The sequence below is a fragment of the Hypomesus nipponensis genome, chromosome 9 (genome assembly GCF_054491055.1).
Source record: "Hypomesus nipponensis isolate SF chromosome 9, ASM5449105v1, whole genome shotgun sequence".
Classification (NCBI taxonomy): domain Eukaryota; kingdom Metazoa; phylum Chordata; class Actinopteri; order Osmeriformes; family Osmeridae; genus Hypomesus; species Hypomesus nipponensis.
In genome coordinates this window covers 236595-248934 of record NC_140369.1, presented here as the reverse complement: position 1 = coordinate 248934, position 12340 = coordinate 236595, and the positions used below count along the sequence as shown (strand labels likewise).

Sequence of the window (12340 nt, the reverse complement as noted above, 5' to 3'; positions counted from 1 at the left end):
CGACGTGTACAGCAGTGTCTGAGCTTCTGAAATGTTCAATTCATCACACTTCAACGCCAACGGTGCTCCAATTAGTGTTAGAGCAATGAAAACCAAGTTTCAACTTACTTCCGTATTGATTAGCTGTTGATCAAAAGAGGAATGCACGTATGTCATTGGATACTCCCTTTTTCAATTAGTTTGAACTTTGACCCAATGCTCATGACCCAGCCGACCTGGCTGTCTGCTCAGCTTTCACCCCGGGATGGTTGGGATCTCTCAGGCCTCTGATGGCCACTACCATTTCTCATCATCATGACCTCCACTGGAGACCTACAGGCTGGGCTGTGTGGCACTACAGAGACATGACATAAACATTGTTACAGGGCTCAGTCTCACCCTGACCCTCACAGGATACAACTCGACTGCTCAAGGTAGTGAATCTGTTATTTTCTTGTTCATGTTCTGAAGCCCATCTCAAGGCCCCTCCACAGCTGTCCCAGACTGACCACCTGCCATGCTAACCCTTCTAACCATGCTAACCCTGCTAACCATCCTAACCCTGTTAACCCTGCTAACCATGCTAACCCTGCTAACCATGTTAAGCCTGCTAACCATGCTAACCCTGCTGTCACTGGGAGCAGAGCTAATACTAGTAGTAGAGCTAGCAGAGTACTACTGTGTGTGCGTATGTGTGCACGCATGCGGAAGCAGAGCTTGAGTGTGTGTGTATGTGTATGTGTGTGTGTATGTGATGAGAGAGCAGAGCTTGTGTATGCGTGTGTGTGTGTGTCAGAGTCAGATGTCGTCAGGGAGTCAGATGGCTGAGCGGTTAGGGATTCGGGCTAGGAATCAGAAGGTCGCTGGTTCAATTCCTGGCTGTGCCAAATGGGCAAGGCACTTCACCTTACTTGCCTCGGGGGGAATGTCCCTGTACTTACTGTAAGTTGCTCTGGATAAAAGCGTCTGCTAAATGACTAAGTGTGTGTGTGTGTGTGTGTGTGTGTGTGTGTGTGTGTGTGTGTGTAGAAAGGGAGCCCCAGACACTGGTACCATGAAAATCATATTACTGCTCTGCCAGCTGTGGTACCATGAAAATCATATTACTGCTCTGCCAGCTGTGGGACAATGTATTAATATTACTGCTCTGCCAGCTGTGGGACAATGTATTAATATTACTGCTCTGCCAGCTGTGGGACAATGTATTAATATAACTGCTCTGCCAGCTGTGGGACAATGTATTAATATAACTGCTCTGCCAGCTGTGGGACAATGTATTAATATAACTGCTCTGCCAGCTGTGGGACAATGTATTAATATAACTGCTCTGCCAGCTGTGGGACAATGTATTAATATAACTGCTCTGCCAGCTGTGGGACAATGTATTAATATAACTGCTCTGCCAGCTGTGGGACAATGTATTAATATAACTGCTCTGCCAGCTGTGGGACAATGTATTAATATTACTGCTCTGCCAGCTGTGGGACAATGTATACACGAACCAAAATGAGCAATGGAGTTCCACAAAGAGCATTAGGAGAAGTGTGTGACACCTGGCTGAAATAAAAAGGTTCTTCTGTAACACAGAATAATAGTCCGTTGTTAATGAGTAGCTATGCAGGAAGTAATAGGTAGTTCTACATTGATGAGTATGATTATGGGACTCGTCCCCCCCATATTTGGTCATACTGTATGATTATGGGACACGTCCCCCCCATATTTGGTCATACTGTATGATTATGGGAATTATGGGCAATTTCGATGTGTCTGCTATTAGGTCTTTCTGCAGCTCAGAAAATATCTAATCACGACCGGTCCATTTTCCAAATCCAGTCGACTTGGTTTACGAAACCTATTTCTCCTGAATCCATGTCATGTTTTCCCTAAACCTATATTGGTGCAACGTCAATGAGTGAGTAAGGAGCGCGAAATCATTTGGCAGTGGCACATTTTTATGGATGGTAAATATCCAGTATTTGGCTAACATACGACAACAACAACAACTAGGTGAATTTCACCAGAACTTCGAATGTAGAATTTGTGCAAACTTCGAATTGTAGATTTTGTGCGAATTTCGATTGCAATACTATACAGTTTCTATGAGGGACTTTTTACAAGCTAGCCGACAGCTATAGCCTGGCTTTACAGCTAGCAACAACTGTAGCTAGCGTTTTGGGCCATGTTCCTGTTGTCTGAATTGGGTTATCTAGCAAGTTATTTTACAGTCCTGCCATTTGTTCTATCTTCCTTCATCATTTTTATTCCTTTGGAATTGCGTTGCTGTTGTATTTCGCAGTAGTGGCCAATGCTAGACTCGTGAGTAATGAGTAGGCCTATACATTGATTTGGGTGTGGGTTAGCCATGTACTTACTTATGACTTATTTAGCCATTACGTTTGAGTCCGTTTATCATCACAGTTTCTTAAATGTGTTGAATGTTTCATTCCAAAATACAGATTTTTTGTTTAAATGCTAGGTTTCATCATTGTGCCAAACAAAGAATGTTTAATTTAGACATATTTTACAAAATGCTTTATTCTTGCATGCCCATGTGCATTTTTGCATTATGTAGGATTTTCTTTTACGATTTCATGGAAATCTTCCAGTGCATATAATTTAAAAAAATGTTATCCAATCATTGCAGTTGTTTTATGCTGTAGATCTTGTGAGGTGACGTGTTAGTGAGGAGTTAACATGTTTTTCTCTTTGAAATAAAGGTCCAGATTACAGTTACTGCGGGATGACAAGGTAACTCTTGAGTAACTACTGAAGAGTTAACATGTTTGTCGCTTTAAAATAATGGTCCACATCACAAGTAGTTCCTGAAGGATGACAATGTAACACTTGAGTAATTAGTGAAGAGTTAACATGTTTGTCACTTTAAAATAATGTTCCACATCACAAGTAGTTCCTGCAGGATGACAAGGTAACGCTTGAGTAATTAGTGAGGAGTTATACTGGTTTTCACAAGTAATAGGCCTATAATAAGTCAAATTTAATATTTGACCCATACGGTACATGTATACATTTCTGTGAGGCACTACTGATATTCTAACAAACATTGTAATCTGGAAGAAGTGGTTTTGCGCTTATCACAACATAAATGCAGGATGCAAATTGTTTTTGACAAGAAAACATCAATGTTTATATTCATATCCTAAAGAAGTCCTCCTCAGGCGGCTACTGTATCATAAAGGTAGGTCTTTGGAGTCTGAGACATGGAACTGACACTCAAGAGCTCATAATAGTGAACTAATCCAATAATGATAGTGTCAGCATCACTTCCTAATTATTAGAAATGTTAAACAAATTATCATTATTTGTATTATACCATGTTTAAGTTTGAAATAAACAGAGAACATAGTCCATCCTTTTGGTAAGAGTAGTCAAAATCTCAACCTGTAGTTAACATATTTGGGGGGATATAATATTGATAAACTGGTTTTCGCAAAGAACCCATTTGAGGCACAAGCTTCTGAAAAGTTATGACCATAAGAGTAAAACAACCAAATTGTTCACTTTTTAATCATGTTACTTTTGTGATTAGTAATTAATTAGTTATGTATTCTTAATTGGTCATAGTTCACAAGTAGTTCTCAAGAGGATACATTTATTTTGTGTAGCCGATGTGAATCGGTCAAACTCACTCCTCAGGTATTTAATAAGCCACCCGCGTCAAGAATGCGCTAGTATTTGGCGTAGCTGGTAGTGGTTGCGCTTGGCATGTCAGAGGTGGTGAGTTCGACTCCTGATCGGTGCGGCCAGACACCTCAGACGGAATTTGCCAGCAAGACCGCGTCCGTTGCATACCCGTTACATTAGTCGAAACCAAATACCTACAAAGGAACTACCTTTTGTTGTAAATTAGCTATTACTGCTTTGTCAATCTTGGTTCCATATTAGTTAAAAGTATTAAATTCGGTGTTAATGTAGAACTATTACTTCCTGCATAGCTACTTGTTAACAACGGACCATTATTCTAAAGTGTTACCGGTTGGTGACATAAACAAATCTATATGATGATCTGCCACCCACACCAGCACACTAACTTCACACATCTTGCATTCAACTCCCGAGAGTTATACTGTCAGACCGGCCCACTCAGTAAACAGCGCGCGGCCCACCCAATACACGGCGCGTTGCCCACTCAATGCATATCGACCATTGGCCTACTTCGAAAAATACCCATACACTTAATATTATTTTGGATGATTACAAAGAAATTACACCATATGTTTTATTTCGTAGGTTGAAATTCCGAAGTCCGTAAGAACACATTTCAGAAGACACTTCCGAACATTTTCGAAAAATAGGCACCATGAGTGTAAATACAGATCGCGAGGAGGAGTATAAATCTCAGTCAGTGATAAGAGCCTACTAAAGGTCTTGGAGAAACATACGTTATCAAGCTGTGTAATACGGAATAGTATGAGATGCTAGCGATGTCAGAGGGAAGGCCGGTTAGTGATAGAAGTGGGCCGATATTTTGGACCATTCCAACCCTGTCGGCCCACCGGGGATTCCACGGTATCCCTGATGGCCAGTCCGCCCCTGCACACAGAGTACACACTTACACGCTTCTTTAACCATCATCATAGACTAAATCAATCCACCTTCACTGAACTGAAGGATGCTAGACTCCCTCTAAATATTTCTTGGTCTGAAAACTTACGAGCTAAGTAGTTCCAAATTAAACGTCATTCAAGCAAAGTGACTACAAAATATATTTTATTTAACTGAAATCAGACTCTCCCAACCCTGCGTAGAAAAAAATATATAGCCGCACAAGTAAATACTCTTGTGAGGGCACAGAACAAAGGAAGAATAAACGACCATACCGAATCAAAGCACTCCCATCCTTTTAAAAAGCACAATTTTGGCATAGTGTTCAATAATGCAAAACCTGGCTTGTTGAAACTCAAAATAAACTGTGCAGGCTTGCAAGGCAGAGTTCACCAGAAGAATCTGGCCTTCACTACTAAACGTCCCTCAATAGACACAAATAGAAAAAATCCTCCTCAGCCTTTGAGTACGTTTTTTTTGTGTGTGCATTTTAGTGCTGACTAAAAACGAAATGTTGTTGCAATCATGATGAATGGCACTAGGATATAATTCAGGGACAAGGCTGTGCAAATTCTGGAAACATTTTATATCTAACATGTACTCTTTTCGTCACTTTTTAAAGACATGTCCATGACTAGAGCAAAGCTAAGACATTTGCACATGTAAGACTATACACAGGGCCTTCCCTGACCATGTAAAGAGAACCCTGCCACTGTTCACTGTAGCCTCCTCTCTCTCACACCCCTGCTCCTCTCTCACACACCTCTGCTCCTCTCTCACACACCTCTGCTCCTCTCTCACACACCCCTGCTCCTCTCTCACACACCCCTGCTCCTCTCTCACACACCCCTGCTCCTCTCTCTCACACACCTCTGCTCCTCTCTCTCACACCCCTGCTCCTCTCTCTCTCACACCTCTGCTCCTCTCTCTCACACACCTCTGCTCCTCTCTCTCACACCCCTGCTCCTCTCTCACACACCTCTGCTCCTCTCTCTCACACCCCTGCTCCTCTCTCACACACCCCTGCTCCTCTCTCTCACACCCCTGCTCCTCTCTCTCACACCCCTGCTCCTCTCTTACACACCCCTGCTCTCCCGCACTGCGGGTGCACCCCAGCGCACGCCCCCTGTTCTGCGACGGACCGTCTGTTTATATTTAACCGTTGACAGTGTTTTTCATGACCAAATTGGAGGTATGGATACCTACATTTGTATTTTAGAGCGCGTGAAATACAAACAATAGATTAGGCTACTTATGCACATTAATAAGTGACAACCAAAGTTATAAACCTTTTACGTATAATGGTGATGGCATGAATATATTTATAACTATCGACAATAACATGACAAGTGTTACACTTGCAGTTAAATCCAACTGTTAGGGCAGTGCCTGCATCCGACCTAAATCTCAAATGATTACACGTCCCTCATAAATAGACTATTGTGAGAATCGCGCAGAAGTTAAAAGTAGTTTCATGCCTTAAATGTTTTTTTACTTTTCGAAAATCACAACTGTGCCGAAAGCCAACACCATGCGTCTTGGATGAATGGACCACAGCTCAATACATGACGAGATCACTTCTAAAGTAACAGGTTTGAAAACTTTTGTACTTTTCCTAAAATAATTTACGGGATCAGCATGAGTGACACACTGTCTTCGTAACACTCACCTGCACGAGACGGTAATCTCCACCTTTGTGGCAGGGATATTTCCCGTGATGGGGTCGAACTCGTACACAGAGGCCATGTCTTCCAGCTTGTCCATAACGTCGCCCTCCATGAGTGCGAGGGCGAGCGCGCGTGGAGGCTCCGGACTGATCCGTGACTCGCACAGCCTGGCCCCTGTCGAGCGCGTGGTGTCCCCGGTGACTCGCGAGACCAGATCAGAGATCTTTCGGCCCCCGGTCCAACCGGGAGACCCAGCCACCTCAAAAACGTTGGGGGAAGAGAGAAAGAGAGAAAGGGGATAAAAAAAAGAGTAAAGGAATTCAAGACGACCCGACTATCGCGTCTTCGAATTGAAGAAGCGCACTGGCCAACTGTACGTAGAGTAGGCTAGCGTATGAAATCAGACAGGCGCGCCCACCTGAACGTGCCGGCTAAAACGGAACCAGAGCCCACAGAAAACCGCCGATCACTTCAGAACAGTGACCCGTTATCAACTGATCAATATCGGTTCATTCAAGTGGCAGCAGCAGCTTGCAGGAACGACGCCGCCTGTGTGCGCAGAGCGAAGCGTATGGAGAGAAAAGGGCTGTCAAGGCTCTCCACCCACTCCCACACATATACATGCGAATGTTAACCCCCCTTCTCGTGCTAGGGTTTGTAGTCTACAACCACAACGCTTGGAGTTGACACGCGCCGATAACCATTTGATCAGAGTTGGTCAAGATGCATCATGGTATGCGTAACTAGACATCCGTTTTGATAGAAGGGCGTGTATGCGCCTTATGCCCAAAATCACTAGCCAATATAGACATGAACTAATGATAATAAAAGTAAATCTATCGGCCATGAAGGCTATTTAATCTGTTGCTGTCTTTCAAAAGCCAGGAAATAATGACAATCTATAGGGTCCTCATATATTAGTCAATCCACTGTTTGGTCGGTAGAAACATGTAATGTATTTAATAGCAGTTAGCCGTCAACTGGCATTGGAGCGACTGTTTTTTCACCCGCCGCAGCATCTCGGCACCGCTCGCTCAGCCCCCGCTAGCGGAACATCCAACCACACCCCTGAAGACTGAGCGACATTTCGGGAAGGTATACGAAGATCTGCGAAGTAAGAATGCAGCTTCTGTAGCGGGACGGGGCACCTTGAATGCAACGAGACTACGGTGTTTGATTTGCATGCAAACAGTGATCTTGCCATGCATGCAAACAAATAGGTATATGTCGCTGGTATTTATCAGCACCAAGTTCTCCATGTAGATTACTTTACAACTCCCCTATCCTCCTCATAACACTCACACACACACACACACACACCGTCAGATAGTCAGCCAAGTTTCACCTGTACTTGTAGCAGATAGGAAGGTATATTATAAATAAGTAGGCTATGTGGTGGCGGAGCCAGATGTTGTAAACATTAAAGGTTTAGCCCCAACCTAGGACCAAGGTTTAATGTGAGCTTAGATCGGAACTTCCTCATGCGAGAGCGCTTTTTTGCATTAATTTGAGTGCAAATTTGAGCTTTATGTAATATAAACATTACGTTGGACTCATATTGTTATATTTGCCGAAAATTACAACCCACATTTTTACCTAAAAGATTCGTGGCTCAACCCCCGAAGCCAACCCCCCCCCCCCCCCCCTCAAGTTAAAGTAAAGAAGTGTGGGCTCTGACATATAAGTAAAACGTTTCCATTACTACACCTGTTTTAGTGTCAAGCAGGTAACTGGACCTCACATCATTTTAATAGCTTACATTAATAAAATAATTATTTTTGAGGAGGAGGGGATCCCTCTCTGAATTGCTCCTCCCAAGGTTTCTTCAATTTTTTCTCCTGTTGGGAGTTTTTCTGGGAGTTTTTCCTTGTCTCCCTTGAGGGTTTAGGTTGGTTGAGGGGCAGTTCTATGGGCGTATGTGAAGCCCTCTGTGACATGCTTGCGTGTAAAAAGGGCTATACAAATACATTTGATTTGATTTTGACTATGACAATTTTGAACATCTCCCTCATATATGGCCATGGGTGATCAGGAATGTCTCTATTCTCAGTCATGTCGACATTGCTAACTTCCACTGTCTCATCCATCTTTTATTAAAACAATTCTACCTTTCAAAACGTTTTTTCTTAAATATTTTTACTTAAATATGTGTTGAACCATTCAAAAGTTGTTTTTTTTAGAAAAAAAGTGAAAGGAGAGAAGAGGAAAGGTGAGAGGAGAACAGAGAAGCTTAAAACAGTTGAGTAAAGCAGAGCAGAGCCCAATAGAGTACAGTAGAATGTATATATTTTCACAAAAGACATTTCACTTATATTTTTCCAAAACCATTTTTTCACAAATATTTTGGACAAAAAATTGTTCACAAATATTTTGGACATCAAGATTCAAAAGGTGGAAAATATATATATTTTTCTTTTCTTTTTTGCATCATTGATGAGTCATCCATTTTTTATCATCATCAATTACTCATCAATGATGCAAATCTATTTTAGAAAAAAATCGAAAAATATTTTTTCAACCTTTCAAAACTTTTTGTCCATATTGTTGTCAGGACACAAGGACACATAGGACACAATTTATAGAAAATATAAAAAATATATATATATATTTTACACTTCAAAAAAACCTTAAACCTTTCACTTTTTTCACCTTTCAAAAATACTTTTTTCACCTTTCAAATTTTTTTGTTGTTGCAAATTTACAACCCCTTCTTATTCCTGTTAAATGTGCCCAAAAACGCCTAAACAGCATACCCAAACTAAATTGACTGCTGTTCTTGAACCATTTGGAATACATGCATGTAAATGGACTCTTTTGAAAGCTGACACTCTGAAGTTATTTTTCTTGTTGTCAGGACCCCTGTCAGTCCTACTGGTGTTGAGTAATAGAAGCTTGAACACAAGGAAAGTGAAAGTTTCTATTTCCGCCTAGATTTTGTGTTGAAAACAGAGGCCTGATGAGGCCTAGAGGTGGTAAGTATTAGCTGGAAGACAGCATTGGACCACAGGTTGAAGCCTTACCCAATTCAGATCAAAAGTCAAACATAATACCACAATATATTCATATTTTACACATGTTTTTATAAGAGTACATCCATGCGTTTTTTTTAAAAGGGCCTTTTGGAGACTCCAGAAAACCCCTGTAACCAAGGTCTAATTCTTAGGATAAAAAGGTATAATTGTTATCTCTAATGAAAGGTGGTACTTAGAACTATCATATACAACAGCTAAATCCCTCATTAGTATTACTGAAACACAAAAACTGAAGCATCAACACATTGGAGTGCTTTATCTGATTCCCAGGATTGGCGCACAAAGAACACTGACTTATTGCGCAATCAACTTTTATTTTGAAGGCTCCACAAAACCTAGCATATGGGGTATCGCCATTTACAGCTAGCGCTAAGCTACAAGGATAACTAGCTAATTTCATAGCCAGTCTAAGCCAGTTAGAAAAAATCGTGTAGAGGGGGTGGGGGGGGTGGGGTGGGGCAGGGGGGGGGGGGGCGGGACGCACAGACCTGGTTGGCTTTAGAGGGCTGTCACCGGGGCATGGAAGCTCCTATTGGGTCAACCAAGATGTCTATCAAAAGGTCATAGTTTAGCGGCCATTTTAAGACTATCCCCGGTTTCTACTCTACTCACATGAGTAGCTATTGGCGATTGTTTGTGACACTTCGTCCAAAAATGTTTTTGATTTGTAAGAATGAAGCAACAAGATCGTGGCTATGTGTGGATATAATTCATTGTTTGGACAACTACTCGACATGGTTTGATACTTTGGACTTGGGAATGTAAGCAGATGAGGTTTTGATGAGTTGTGTGCATACCTGGAACATTCCTAAGTAATCGTAGGTAAGTACAACTTTTTTCTCTGGCATTGTTGAATGAACGGTCACCCGACAAAGACGTTGACGGTACTTTCTGTTGCGAGTTCAGCTTGAATTGGTTTATTTCAATGGAAGCACAAGAATCGTAGCTTTCCAACGAGGTATCATATGTGTAGCCATCTAAAAAAAAAAATGTTTTGAATTTGAGAGCATTCTCACTGACGGAGGGGGGCGCAGCATTTCTGTATCGCGGGCGATACAGGACCTCTATCTGGTTAAAAAGTTTCAGAACTATAAACAAATCGTATGGGGCTCTGTGTTCCTCACAAACCACAGTGGCCCAGCAGGTGGTCAATCAGTGTGTGTCCCCCCCACCCCCAACTAATGACAGAGCGGGTGCAGGAAACTGCCCGAAACTGCCCCTCCTCTGTCCTTCCTTCCATTCTTTTGCTCTTCTTCCTGCACTCTAATTGCCACATTTCTGTTCACTTGCGTCATTCCCCCTGAAAATAACGCTGTGTTGTTGAGCAATTAAGCAAAACAGACTCTCAGGGACACAGACAACGAGGTCCAGATTCAGGGAGTCGAATAGTGGTGGCAAAGGTCAAGAAAACCACTGGTATTTTTATCATCTCCTGCGTCGGTGCACACTAATTTACTGAACATTACCATTCAAATTATCTCGAAGATCTCTTGTTGTCACTTCATTTCCTCAGAGAGTTTCTAAAAGGGGCTGAAAGAGAGACGTGTAGCCCAGGGCTAAGAGAGACATGTAGCCCAGGGTACAGGTACCTACAGTACCTACAGTACCTGTAGTACCTACAGTACCTGCAGTGCCTACAGTACCTGTAGTACCTGTAGTACCTACAGTACTTGTAGTACCTGTAGTACCTGCAGTGCCTACAGTACCTGCAGTGCCTACAGTACCTGTAGTACCTGTAGTACCTGTAGTACCTACAGTACTTGTAGTACCTGTAGTACCTGCAGTGCCTACAGTACCTGTAGTACCTACAGTACTTGTAGTACCTGTAGTACCTGCAGTACCTGTAGTACTTACAGTACCTGTAGTACCTGCAGTGCCTACAGTACCTGTAGTACCTACAGTACCTGTAGTACCTGTAGTGCCTCCAGTACCTGCAGTACTTGTAGTACCTGTAGTACCTACAGTACCTGTAGTGCCTGCAGGTACCTGTAGTACCTGTAGTGCCTACAGTACCTGTAGTACCTGTAGTACCTACAGTACCTGTAGTGCCTACAGTACCTGTAGTACCTGTAGTGCCTACAGTACCTGTAGTACCTACAGTACCGCAGTACCTTGCATTGCAGCCCACAAACAACATATTAGGATGCTTGTTTTTAACGATTTCAGGTGCACCTTGTTTATAGAAAATCTGTCATTGTTTATATGTTCACATTGTTTATATTACTGTATATGTTTATTATTTGTCGATTGTATTTTCACTTTTTATTCTCACTTGATCTCTGCTGCTGTAACACCCTCATTGTCCTGCATGGGAATATTGTTATCTTAATACAGAATATACAGTATTTTCTTGCTCAAACATACTAAAAGAGGGCCTCTAATTCTTTCTATTCTCAGTTAAGATTGGATGGTAAGCAAGGTTAGTACTGAGAATAGTGCATACTGTAGTATTAAAGCGCTCTGCTTGTGAGGCAGGTTAAAGCCCATCCTTTTTCTGATGGAGCCAAAGACTACTAATGTTTCACAGGGTCCAAGGTTCTCTCTGCAGGACACACCTTCACATTGCAGAGTGTCTTTACAGCACAAGAGAGTATTTGCAAACCTGCAAGACAAATACGCGAGTCTATTTCTGATGAAAATCTCCACAATCAAAGAAACAATATTCAGACCTGAAAAGAAATCCACTGGACAAAAGTTGACATTTGTGGTGTGCTGTAAAAACAAGTGTTTACGTTTTTGCGCACAGCCATATGTTCTAGCCCGTGTGAGTGTGGATCTGGAACCATGTTTGAACTGGCCTTCTACCCTGCGGTGGCGCTGGTGTACTTCTTCGGGGTGCTGCGGGGCAGCCAGGAAGACCGCGTGGAGCTGGATGAGAGAGCCTCCATCAGCGTGTTCTGCTTGTTCGTGCTGGCACAGCCGCTCTGCCTGGTGGTGGGCCGCTACACCGGCATGCTCCTGTACCTCCTCACCGCCCTGGTGTCCTACCACTTCCTGCCCTGGAAGGAAACGGAGCAGCCGGACCCAACAGGCATTGAGCCTGGAGACGTGGAGGAGAAGAAGAAAAAGACCAACTAAAAAAAGTTAAAGTTTGGATGA

The 12340-nt window shown here is 42.6% G+C and overlaps 1 protein-coding gene across 3 annotated transcripts in view; it reads right to left on the bottom strand.

Moving 5' to 3' along the window:
* The window catches only part of cpne5b (copine Vb), a 103551-nt gene extending 96963 nt beyond the window's left edge, over positions 1-6588 (bottom strand). For 2 of the 3 annotated variants that reach the window (XM_084704323.1, XM_084704324.1), the window contains exon 1: positions 6212-6472. In XM_084704323.1, coding sequence (XP_084560449.1) covers positions 6212-6321 — 110 coding nt within the window. In that variant the 5' untranslated portion in view covers positions 6322-6472. Of the gene's footprint in view, positions 1-6211 lie in introns of all 3 variants that reach the window. The other variant, XM_084704326.1, reaches the window with a different exon arrangement.
* Positions 6589-12340: the final 5752 nt, after the last annotated feature.